This window comes from Bactrocera latifrons, unplaced genomic scaffold, assembly GCF_001853355.1.
Source record: "Bactrocera latifrons isolate USDA-ARS-PBARC rearing strain unplaced genomic scaffold, ASM185335v1 scaffold_74, whole genome shotgun sequence".
Lineage (NCBI taxonomy): Eukaryota > Metazoa > Arthropoda > Insecta > Diptera > Tephritidae > Bactrocera > Bactrocera latifrons.
This window is the reverse complement of record NW_017537423.1, coordinates 386,233-399,258: the sequence shown is the minus strand read 5'-3', so window position 1 is coordinate 399,258 and position 13,026 is coordinate 386,233. Positions and strand designations below refer to the sequence as shown.

Here is a 13,026-nt window from a genome sequence, read left to right as displayed (position 1 = left end):
GACAGCCCATGGTCGGATGAAATCCGAGTCAATTCCGGTACGTAGAACTCGGCTTTAATCGTGTATGCGGGTTATCACCTTGAATACTTCCATAGCAGTTGTGCGTTTTTAACAACACAATGTTGAAATTTTATTAAATTATATACCTCCAACTTACTGCAGAGATTTCGTCTGTCGCTACAACAACTACCGGTTTTCCGCTTCATTTGTGTTGTTTATGGTTATTCAAAATATGTAGCTTCACCAATTTTAAGTTATTTAATTTTACAAATGTATGAATGAAGTACATATGTATATATGTAAAAATTTTAAAATTATTTAAAAAAATTATGTACATGAAATTTCTAGCAATAACCAAAAAAATACAGCATGTTATTTTTATGTAGGTATAAAAGCGAGTATAAATGTATTTATATTTTTTATTATCATATAACTTATATTTTTATAATTACATGTTTCTTTGCATTATCTGACTATGTATATGCCACTGTACATCAACCATAAGATACAACTCAGATTATGCATGCAATTGCAGCTAGCAATTCTTGTTTTTATAATTTTTGTTATTTTAATTGAAATTGTTTAACTAGTGGTGTTTTTTAGTATTTATTGCATAACTGAGTTAATCAACAGCAAATCGTCTGTATTTAATTTTGTTTTTTACTGGCGCGAATATATAGCAATATATAGCGTATACTCTTAATTATGAAATACACATAAATATGTACGTATTTATATACATGTATATTTATTTTCAATGCGGCATTTGTAATTATACATATGTAATTAGCACTAAACTTTTACAAAATATTTTATAATCTTAATTTTTTCAATTAATTTGTATGTACTATGATTCTAAATCGTTCATATGTATGGTACTGGGTATATTACCCAAGATTTGCATATTAGCACTGTGTATATGTATAGGAAAATCTACGGAGGAGAAAAGCCAGAGCACCAAGCGTATATTTATAAAAGCTTCAATTGATTTATAATGAGAAAAATCTAACAAGTTTGTTCGAGTTTTACTTTGAGTCAGTTTTAAATATGCTGTTGGGGTAAGGCGCATGAACTGCATAATGGAATGCCAAATAAACATATTTAGGTTAATTTTTTCTGTAGAGATAAAATTTAATGCATAATTTGAATTGTTATAAGATTGTGCATTTATAAATGTCAATCATTGACTTTAATTTAGGCTTACAGTTCAAATTTAAGCAAGTCCATTATACAAATAAACTTTTCGCCGAATTTTTTATGAATTTGAAAAAACTGATTTGTAACTAACTAGCATATGCCGGCATTTAGGTTCAAAGTATTAGCTTTTTCATAACATTTACATATATAAGCATGTACAAGTGTGGTTTCTTAAAGTTTGATGGCTGTAAAACAATTATGTATGTATAAGCATGCATTATAATGCAAATATTGTAGGACATGTGTCTACAGTTAAAAGTAACGGGGCGGAACTGGTGTGGCACATAGGCATTAGTGGCAAAGCAACATAATAGTGTGCGAGGAATCATTTGGAGACATGTGTGCGTAAATATGTTTGCAAATTTTTATGTTACAGTGAAGTATGTATACGTACTGCAATTGTTTAGTGATTATGTATGGTATGCGTATATACAGTTACATACATATATAAATTACTTTTAATTTAGTTATGAGCAAAATTTAGAATGTGTTTCAAGGTGTGTGTGTCTGTTTGAAAAACGTTTAAATAAAATATTATAAAAGTATATGTGTTGGAAGTTGTACTGAGTTCTTTCGTTATTATTGTTACGCCTTAAACATGTATTTTTATGAAATGTATGTATGTATGTTTGTATTGGTTGCTTGAATATGCAACTTTGTGTATAAAATTTTGTTTTACGCTTACAAAATTATAGTATATGTTTGTGTATATAAATTATTTTGCAGCATGAAAACGACATAAGAAAATACAAAATATGTTTGTATGCTTTTTTTTATAAGCTAATATTAAACATAAGCATAATTATTATTAATTATATATATAAAATATAATACGCCATAGATTTTGTTGTTTAATATATAAAGATTTACGAATTACAAAAATAATGCCTATATGAAAGTATATGTGTAAAAGCTATCGCAAAATTCCAACAGAAGTTGTCGAAATAAAACAAAACGTGCTTTAAAACATTTTTTGCAAGTTTTTTATGCGTTTATATGTATGTTTAATAAGCACCGTACATACAAGTTCTTATTTTTCATTTGCGCGCTCTTGTGGTAGTTGTGACTAATAGGAATGCAATGCTAAGCCGTGCTTTGCTTTATATCCATCATAACTGAGCAGCAGCGTTGGTACATGCTTGCCTTAAATCTTTATTATTGTTTCTGCTGCTTTAGTTGCGTTTGTTGTAATTTATTTTTATGCTTACACTTGCTCTACATATTTATATATATATATGAATAAGATCCGTGTGCTACACCTACTGTTGCGCTTGTATTTTGGCCTGCATTTGTGCCAACATCTCTTGCATGCGTCGCAATTCCGCTTCCTTCTCTTGCAATATTCGATCCTTTTCGGAAATGACGCTGTTCACAACAATCTGCGTTGGTACCATAGAGTCACGTTCGACTTTCATGCCATTCTCCTTGCGTCCTTTAGCCAAACGTTCGGAACGGTAATTTTCATAGTGCACCTCTTGTGTGACCTCTTGTAGGTCCTGCATGTGTGTGCTGAAATGAAATGAAGAAAAAATATAACTAAATTGGCATTTATTAAAAAAGCCAAAAGCTTAGCTCACATTAACATTGTGCGTAATTTAATGAAATCACAGTGATCAGGATTTTCCACCTCCACGACACCCCAGGGATACAAGCGTCCACGCACTTTTTTGCCCTTCACCTCCAGCAGCGTATTCGCACCGCATACTGCGAATGGCACGGCCTCTTTCAGCTGTTTCACTTGCTCTTTATAGTCCTCATCCTCGTCGGAATCACAATCGGGCAGTGGATATATTTTAATGCCATGATCCTCAATTTCTTGCATAATCCGGCATTTGAGGCGTAGAATCTCCTTCTTTGTGAGGCAGTCAGCTTTCGCGATCACAGGCACTATATTCACTTTAGAGTGTAATTTCTTCATAAATTCAACATCTAAAGGTTTGAGGCTGTAGAATAGAGCAACGGAGCGTATGATTAATAAGGTTTTATAGTTAGACAAATATGTTTTTCAGTTATTATTACAAAAATTCGTCCCTACTCCCAAAGCGCTCAAAGGATATATACTTTCTCTTGAAAACTCCTAAGACCGACACATCAGATGTTTTCATCATCCACGTCTGTGTTTTGTTTGCCAAGAGAGGACTTTACTTCTCAATTGCCTCCTCAGTCCAAAGTAGCACCTGGTGGCAAGAGTTGTTGCTGCTGCTGTTAATACTAAGTTCTACAGCTCGAATTATTTTCTCCAAGAGCAGATTGAAGAAGTCGAACGAAAGGGAGTCACCTTCTCTGAAACCTCGTTTGGTATCGAACGGTTCGGAGAGGTCCTTCCCAATCCTGACGTAACTTTTGATATTGCTTGCTTTGATAATTGTGCAAAAACTGTTCCCAAGAACCAACTATTTGAGGATTTTGTTCCTTTGTGGCTGAAGGTCTACTATGTCGACTTACCCATGCCCGAAAGGCGATATAAAATAGAAACAGCAGTGTATACGATTGTCCACAATATTGCGCCGATTCAGTCCGCTCTCATCGCGCAAGAAACGTTCATATTGTTCATCTATATATTCCAGTATGGCGCTAAAACTATCCGAATTATCGATAGCATCTCCAAAGCCCGGCGTGTCCACAACTGTTAGACGCAATTTGACACCGCGTTCCTCTATCTCCACTGTGGAAGCTTCTAGTTTCACGGTTTGTTTTTGTTTTTCTAAAAACAAAAATAGCAAAAATTTAATATTTATACAAATGCAGAACTATACATGACAACTCACCAATAGCATCTGGTATCACGCGCTCTGGATACAAATCTGTCAGGAACAGGCTGTTGACCAATGTAGACTTTCCCAAGCCCGACTCACCGACCACCATCAGCGTGAATTCAAAACCTTTCTTCACCGATTTACGATGCACCTGATTCGGTAGATTGGCAAAGCCCACATAGCCAGGTGTTTCAATACTCGAAAACTAAAAACGAAAATAAAAGCAATATAGTTTTGGTGGAGAAAGAAGTCTACGGCTGAGAAAACGCGATATCAGTGTGAAATTAAATTGAATGTAACAGTATTGTAATTGATGCCACACATAAGACCGATTGGTCCCGTAGTTGGTGGTTAAGCTTTTGTGGTAAGTATATGGCTGACTGGTTGGTTAGTCATTCGAGCGCACAGGCGATGGCATAGCCACTATAGAAACGTGACGGCACAACAGCCGCGTGTCTTATACACCTTACACCTGTCTCTTATACACATCTAGATGTGTATAAGAGACAGGTATATGGCTGACTGGTTGGTTAGTCATTCGAGCGCACAGGCGATGGCATAGCCACTATAGAAACGTGACGGCACAACAGCCGCGTGTCTTATACACCTTACACCGCACACAAATAGCATAAAGCAACAGAAAATTAAAATTGCAGTCATTCAGTCAGTCAGTTTATACTGTATTTAATGAGTCGACAAGATGGGTTGGGTTGGTCCCAGTTTTTGTTATACGCGCGATTGCGTTCTGAACTTACATTTAACACTCTGTCAGTGCTTAACTTTTACATATACGTAAGTTAACAATTGTTTACATAAACTAACTTAAATATGACAAAAAAATGTTTATTGTTATTGTTATAAATTTTCGTTTAGCCTTTTTATTAAACAGAAATAAATTCTTGCTGGATATGAGGAACTTAAAATATAACCACGCTGCAAACTGTAATACGAACGACAAAAAACAAAAATAAATGACATAATAAAACAACAATGCATTTAATGTCACCGAAAGCGCACTGACGGCTAGTCGTGTGAAGATTTGTGGTGAATTAATAACGAATTAAGTATTTGTAATGCAATTATGCTATTGTTGTGACTTTGATATTGCATTGCTTTGAAATATGATGCACTTGTTAATTGTAATTAACTGAGTTTAGAGTTAAGAGGAATTACAGTAGGATTTTAAAATCAAAACGATTATGAAAGAGTAAATTTGGCATCAAAAACTAAGCGTGAAAAGAGTTGTATTTCAAAAAGCTAGGTGTTGTAAATTTCCTTTTATTTTCTATTATCTAAGCCTGGTTAGCAACTATCGCTATATAAGAAAAACAGTCACCACGGCTGGCCAGTGTTTAGCAGACTCTCAAAACGCGATATGATTTGATTTGGAAATTACAAGGTAACTACAGGGGAGCCGACTCTGTATATGATGTGATTTGATATGGAAGTTACAAGTTGTGGTCTGATGTAGTTCCGACAAATGCGCAGCTTCTTGGGGAGAAAATGTTGAAAAATATATACAAACCTTTACTCCTGTGTGTTACAAATTTCGTAGCTTATTTAATATAATTTGTTCAAGATATAAAAAAACAGTCAAAACCATACAAGTACTTATTATTATATAAATAAAGTATTGGTAATTTTCTACATATTTGCCCGATATTGCACTATAATTTTCTAAGCTTTAATTAATGCTAGGTATAAATGCATTTACATATATATTTAATTACACACTTGATCCAATCCCATAAGCTAGTCTACTTATAAAAAATTATTTCTCTTTCAATTTCGCACATTTGGTCCGTAGAAATAAAAAAAAAAGAAAATTTACGCAGACCTTTATTAAAAAATGTTCATATTTTTATTTGAGGCTAGCTGTTGAAGCATATTAAATTCATGAGCGACTGTAGGCACGAAATCACACATCAGACAGAAATTTTTAATTCATAAGATTTTCAATATAAACAACGCTCCGAACCAATGGAATTTTCGCTTTCGCAAACACAAACGATAAGAAATTGTAGTCATACTGCGTGCATTGCATTTCAATCACAGCAAAATATTTTGCGTGCCAACAACACACTTATCATAAGCGCTTTCTATACAAAAAGAAATTATTTCAAGCAAAGCCATTAAAAGTCAAACTCAAACACAATTGGCTGGGTGAAGAGGACACGTCCGAAAGCTGGCGGGGAGGGAGTATACAAGCAAATCGATCTGTAACGCGAACCGCTAGGTTGATTGTATACTCAAAAATGAATAACACTCGTAACAGCATTGACGACATAATTTACACGCTTTACATATCCAAACACAAACGCTTTGAGGGATCATAGTCACAGTAAAACGAAACAATGGAAACATTGCATTTCCAGCGGCAGTGTTCGTTGGAGGGCACTTGAAATGCGCTTCAAGGCAGATAAGAATGCATAATGGCGTTACTGTCTGCTCGTACTTCTGTACGCCTCTAGGTTAACTCAACATTACAATTCAGCTTACTGAATTAATAATTCAACAATTCTCACTCGCTCAAATGGTTTCATATTGGCAAGCCACAATTTAAAAACGACAGACATTCAGCCAGCGACGGTGCCGCCAGTACTGCACTTACAGCAACTTTTACACTTAGGAGTACATTCGTACGCTTTACGAGTACTTATTGTTTGATTTTTTGCGCTCTGGCTCTGCTTAGCATTCGTGGGTGTTGCAGTAGCGTTCTAATTCGACATACTGTTTGCTACTACTCGCTTTTTGTGCACAACACTCGTCCCCGGAACGTATACTTACATATGTGTTTTTGTTTTGGAAGAGCGACGATTTTTTTTTCTTTTATTTTTATTAATGTGTTCTTTACATTTTCCCCTCGTTGTTGTTGTCATAAAGGTTTTTGAACTGTCTACCACTTGTCAAACGGATATGTTCGAGTTTGTTTGAGCTGACTGACTTTTGCAGTCGAGTCTGTTATAATATGGCATATTGCACGCAAATTAAGGTTATGGCAATAGTGCCGTTATTGTCCATAATTAAGATTAATTTAGAATTTCTAAAACGAATGAAAGTAAAATTAGAGAACATGAATAGATTCCAATACAAAGACATTTTGGAGAACACGATGATGCTGCCATACGCTACGGAAAGTATGCCACTTATATGAAAAATTCTACAGTATAACGATCCTAAACAAACTATGAGTTGGTAAAAGCTTGGTTTCAGTACAACGATGTGTGTTAGTCCTTCGACGTCAATCCAATTGAAAGCCTTTGGGAGGAGCTGAAAATATGGATCATTCTAAAATAAGGTGCAGTTATGAAATTTAGTTCAAAAACCATGGTTTGACGGTCCAATTAATAAAGTAACTGAAAATAGGGCTTATGTACTAGATACGGATGAAAATAAACAAAAATCAAATATGGTACAGAAAACTGAAACTAATACATTTATCAGTCAACCATTTCTCATGTGTCTTCCTCACCTCTTTGTTTAGTTAATGTAAACATACGATTTTGTTGTATGGCTTTTAAGCATTAATGTGTTAATCAACAGAAAAGTATAATATATTGTGTGTTTTGTGGAGACCATAATATACACTTACTATACATTATCTACTTTGGAGCTATTAGCAATGAGTTTCACACTTTATCTTGACGCGGTAGAAACATTGATGTTTGCATACATACAATCCATATCTAGGTAGTTCAATTGATAAAAGTCATCTAATAAACAATTACAGATTTTTTTTTAATATATTAAGTGTATTACAAAAAAAAAACATCAAAAATATTCTTTGTAATGTAAATATTATCTGAACTATTTAATTTTAATTAGCTTTTTGTTTTTTGGGTTCAATTGACTTTGTGCTGAAGTTATCAAAGGGTTGCAGTTTATAGTTAGGGGGCTTTGTGAATTCTTATTATCATGACTAATTTCTGAGATATAATTTGCCCCATTCAGTGCAAATATTTGATTTTTCTGATTTTGATAACATTGTTAAATGTACAATCATTCTCTGGAATACATATCAATATACTGCAGCTGCATATGTTAATAAAGTATGTGAATTCTAAGCAAGGGTTTGAGCAGCACAAATTCAATATTTGTGGGAGGATCGCTTTATTTGTAAGAAATTTCAAAGCACAGTGTATATTTTTTATATTTCTCTTACTTGAGCATTTCCACTCATTTATTGATATATAATATTTGTAACATTGCTCAGTGAAAAAGGAAAAACAAACCCGCAAAACCAGAAAAAGGCATGGGAAGACGCAGGCAGTAAGGAAACAAGCACACAGGCACACATGCTATCAGCTAATGAAGCAAACTGCTCTCGGATTGACCTGCTGCAACGACAACCGCGCCCTTGAATGACTGTTTCATTTATGTGCAGCTCTCGTACAGCGAATTTATAAATAAAACTCAATATAGAAACAAATTGAACAAGAAATGGTGTTATAAGCACGTATAGACTGGAGATTTCGAAAAATTTGTGGAATTTCTAAGGTTTAATTACTGAACTTACCGATTTTGTGTCTGACATTTTGTCTTTTTGCTGTTGTCCTGTGTTCGCCTTTTACTTAAGCAACGACTTTGTTCAATTATGGATTTAATAATTCGTTATACTTTTTTTTCACTTTTAGTTATGGTATATTGTTTCGGTTAAGAAAAGAAACAAAACGTGTAATAAACGCTTTAAATTAATACAACGTATAGTCAACGCACCCAACACAATACGAAAAAAACAATAATCAAATTTCACATACGTAGCGTTGCGGTTTCTGCAGCAAAATTCGGTTAGCGGCGACGTCAGCGTCGATGACAGCGAATTTTCTTGCGAAGCAGACAAAATAAAAGGAGCAAGAACAGCACGTTGCGTCAATTCACAGTGTACGTGGAAGCAGAGCTGTTGATTCGCGTCGTTCTTGTTTTGTTGCAGCTGCTAACGAAGTTTCGCTGCCTCGCTTACATATATATACCAATATTTTTCCTTTAATACTTCTTACAACTTTCACAATGGCTTTTTCTTATTCTGTTGTTTAATATCACAATTTAGGTGTGCGTGCGCAAAATATTAATGGAGTGCAAATTATGAACACAAACTGTTTTTATTGCACGTCAAGTGTAGCGCACTGGAAGCACAACAAGCAAATTTACACTAAATGCACTTAATCCAAGAGGGAACAGCAGCGATAATTAATTACAGCTAAACGTTCACACATTTACATATCTAAAACGATTAAAATACTTAAAAATTACCGGCAAAACTCCCAAACGGTTGCATTTCAACTGATTCAAACTGACAAACTGACTTTTGCCTCTTTTGCATCGTACACTGAACGCTCGTGAATACTTCGAAAGTTTCGTGAAAACGAAAATGAAGTGACATGATGACGAGGTTACCAGAAACTTCAAAATGCAATTGCAAAAAATCACGTACAAAATTTATTTAAATTTTTATAAAAATTTTAGTCTTGCTTTATCAATTAATTATTTCCGGATTGCGATATATTTATTCACAAACTACAGCAAAATTATCTTACTTAACTTTATTTCCTTATTAAGTAAAGATATGTAAAATCAAGTGGTCATAAACACATATAAATTAAGGAAGTAATGCGTATTATTTTCTAATATATTGTTAAAATTATTAAACCATTTTGTAAAAGTTTCCATTATGTTGTTGAAAATAGTTATTTGTTGTAAACTAAATTATTCAAATTGTGGAAAAAATATTTATCAATTCTGTAACTAAAATACACAAAATATTATTTTTATCATTGTGACTGTGAAAACAGCTGTTTTCGTTTTGTTTATAGTATATGTGTACGTCGTTTTATTTTTATTGTTATGTGATTTGTTTTCTACTAGTACATTGAACCTTTTTATCTAAAAAAAATTAGAATAACATGCGTTTTAGTCAAATATTACGCTTTCATTTATCCAGCAATAAATGGTCCGTGAAACAACAGTATGTGCCTAAACATAATCCGGTGTTGGAGGAGGATATCAAACGCCTACAGGATTTTTTGATGTCTAAGTCCAATATAGTTGTGTTAACTGGCGCTGGAATATCAACAGAGTCTGGTATGCATTAAAATTATGCACAGAAAGCTTGATTGATCTAAAAACCCAACTTATAAGTGTATACACCGACAGGCATACCTGACTACCGCTCTGAGGGCGTAGGACTTTATGCACGCACTAATCATAAACCCATACAACACATGGAATTTGTACGCTTTGCTAACGTACGTCAACGTTATTGGGCACGGAATTTTGTTGGTTGGCCAAGCTTTTCGTCTACAGAGCCCAATCATACACATCATGCAGTGGCACGCTTCGAACGCGAAGGGCGCATACAATCGGTTGTAACGCAGAATGTCGACCGATTGCACACGAAGGCTGGCAGCAAGAATGTAATCGAATTACATGGTAGTGGTTATGTGGTGAAATGTTTATCATGCGAATATCGCATCGATCGGCATGAGTTTCAGGATATATTAAACAGTTTAAATCCGGAATTTCGTGATGCACCAGATATGATACGCCCAGATGGCGATGTGGAAATACCAGCCGAGTACGTTACCAACTTTCGCATACCACAATGCCCGGAGTGCAGCGGACATCTGAAACCCGAGATTGTGTTCTTTGGAGATAATGTGCCAAAGTTGCGTGTGGAGCAGATCGCGAAAATGATTTACAATAGCGATGGGCTGTTAGTACTCGGTTCCAGTTTGCTTGTGTTTTCAGGATATCGTATGGTACTGCAAACAAAGGACCTTAATCTGCCAGTTGCAATTGTAAATATTGGCGAGACGCGCGCTGATCACTTGGCGGACTTAAAGCTGTCTGCTAAATGTGGTGATGTGTTACCAAAGTTGTTTAACTTTAAAAAATAAATGTTTATTATTTTGCTGTAAAAAAATGTATGTATATAACATAGATAAAGTGCATTATATAATAAATAATATTTCTGTCGAAATTTATGTAGTTTCTTTATTAAAATATCAATTTTAAGTTTTTTTACATAATTAAAAAATAGCAAATAATGAGAATATATAAATAATAGACTTACTCCTCGACCTCTTTATCTTCGTTCATGTACACGCTTTGATTACGTCTTTTAAATTTTTTTATCGGTGGTTTCGCACTCAAAATATTCGTCTGCTCATCAACTTCGTTTGATGTTTCCACTCCCAATGGAAGCACCTTTTCTGTTTCATCCCCAGAGCTATTATCAATATGAATTTCATCGGAATTTTTCACTTCTAACTCACTTTCCACGCCTTCCACTTCAGCTATGGGTTTTGGCAAATTTAGACCCATGCTACTCTTCCGTTTAAAAGGACTTATCTGCCGTGGCGACAACGCATCGCCTGTGCTACCTGACATATTCAAGCTAGAGTGTTCCGTTTGCAAGGATGTAGCGGAATCATTGAACTCTGTGTCTGTGCTTTCATTTAGTGTAGCCGAGTAGTTCAGTTCGTGTCCGCCAATTATTAACGCTAGGCTCACAGGATCGTCAATACCTAAAGCATCGCAAAACTGCTGAGACTGTGGGTTAATTTGGGCTTTCGGTTGCAGTACGTGTGCATTATTATCTTCACTAGGGTTGTATGCTTCAACAGTGCGGGTGAAATTTTTTGGCACCTCCAGGTCAGCGGCAAATTTATTGCGTACGTGTTCCATTTCATCAACGGTGGGTGTAAAATTATAACGCTCAGTGCTGGCTGCATTTTGTGGACCCGGTAGATAGTATTTTGATGCTTTAACATTTGTCAAATGATTCGTCAAGTAAAGTATTGTTAACCACTCAAGATCATATTCCATACGAATTTCGCCTTCAGAAAATTGTGACGTTTCTATGTCGAGTAATTGCAGGAATCGTCGTTTGGGCAAACATTTGTCTAAAGCTAAAAATTTAGTTATATTTTCGTCCTTGTTCTCGCCAACTCCTTTTTGACTCAAATCTCCTTCGCAATTTCTTGCATCAGTTTCTAAACTGTTATCATCCACTTCATCATGTGGTACCACAGCGGCGAATTTACAATGTAAATGTGCGGCGAACCAGTACTTGGGTTTTAAAATTTTTAGTAGATCCTCACAAGGTCTACTTCCCAGTTGACCTCTATCCATTTCATCGCGAAAATGTGGTTTGAAACGTGCCAATTGAGATTTATTGCCATAATTGTATATACCACGCGGCCAATCGTGTGACATAAATATATCTGTTTCACCAGATAATTGTTTTAAACGAAACACTTCCAGCTGTCGCACATGGTAAACACTGGTGCGTGTGGCGTCTGTGTAAGGCGCATATTCAAAGCGTCCACGTAAATAGTCATGACCTTTGTAGATACCTGACAAGCCTGCTATGCGTACGCCATTAACTTTCACAACTCCCGCATAGCCTAGGTAGTATATATTAGGCGCTACCCAACCACCGTACGGAAGTTCTTGTAGATAATTGGAAGCTTCATGATTACCCCCTATAAAAATTGTTAGTGTAGGCGCCACTAGTTCACCGCTGTAGTATCTAAAAATACGAATAGTTAAGTGATATGTGACAAATTTTTCACGGTTACGACTAACTTGTAAAAGGTACACATATCCAAGTACTTTTGCGGCACAGCCATTGTCTGCAAATCTTCGAGATTACGGGTAGCCTGAAAATCACCACAGCAAAGTAACAAGTCAACTTTAAAGCCCTCTTCATTTTCAATGCTTTGAATGGTTTCATAGATCTTTTCCAGCTCGCCATGAGCACAGCCCTCTACAGCAACTTTCATTTTTCCAACGTTTTAAGAAAACAAGTAAAAAGTTGGGCACATTTATAGCACTATTAATTTATGTTTATGCGTATTTTTGCTTTCATAAAATATATAAACAATAATTGTTTACACTTCACCGGGCCTTCCTCCAGAGAACAATAGAAAATATAAATATATTATTGCCAGATTACACACTTTTATTTTAATGTTCACAATGAACACTGAGCAGGTACTTTTATTTACAGAAGCTGTAACTGAACGTGCTTAGCGAAATTTCTTTACGCAACTGATATTGAACACTAATCTTG

General features: G+C 35.1%; 3 protein-coding genes across 5 annotated transcripts; 1 reads left to right on the top strand and 2 right to left on the bottom strand.

Annotated features, from left to right (window-relative positions):
* Nucleotides 1-2,286: 2,286 nt before the first annotated feature.
* Nucleotides 2,287-9,258, bottom strand: LOC108976278 (septin-1). 2 transcript variants are annotated; one of them, XM_018945260.1, is made up of 5 exons: nt 8,470-9,258; nt 3,966-4,158; nt 3,643-3,901; nt 2,775-3,140; nt 2,287-2,706 (listed from the first exon to the last, which is right to left on the bottom strand). In XM_018945260.1, exons 1-5 carry the CDS (start codon nt 8,485-8,487, stop codon nt 2,457-2,459), a joined length of 1,086 nt encoding a protein of 361 aa, XP_018800805.1. In that variant the 5' UTR covers nt 8,488-9,258; the 3' UTR covers nt 2,287-2,456. The 2 variants fall into 2 exon arrangements, with proteins under 2 accessions (XP_018800805.1, XP_018800806.1); XM_018945261.1 differs by lacking the exon at nt 8,470-9,258 and adding an exon at nt 4,709-4,822.
* Nucleotides 9,259-9,771: 513 nt separating this feature from the next.
* LOC108976266 (NAD-dependent protein deacylase Sirt4) lies at nt 9,772-10,891 on the top strand. Of its 2 annotated transcripts, none has more exons than XM_018945240.1 (2): nt 9,772-10,031; nt 10,104-10,891. In XM_018945240.1, exons 1-2 carry the CDS (start codon nt 9,854-9,856, stop codon nt 10,844-10,846), a joined length of 921 nt encoding a protein of 306 aa, XP_018800785.1. In that variant the 5' UTR covers nt 9,772-9,853; the 3' UTR covers nt 10,847-10,891. The 2 variants fall into 2 exon arrangements, with proteins under 2 accessions (XP_018800785.1, XP_018800783.1); XM_018945238.1 differs by having other exon boundaries at nt 10,089-10,891.
* Nucleotides 10,892-10,967: 76 nt separating this feature from the next.
* LOC108976261 (lariat debranching enzyme) lies at nt 10,968-12,874 on the bottom strand. The gene is made up of 2 exons (XM_018945233.1): nt 12,540-12,874; nt 10,968-12,483 (listed from the first exon to the last, which is right to left on the bottom strand). The coding sequence occupies exons 1-2, from the start codon at nt 12,734-12,736 to the stop codon at nt 11,019-11,021; spliced, it is 1,662 nt and encodes a 553-aa protein (XP_018800778.1). The 5' UTR covers nt 12,737-12,874; the 3' UTR covers nt 10,968-11,018.
* Between the last annotated feature and the right edge of the window lie 152 nt (nt 12,875-13,026).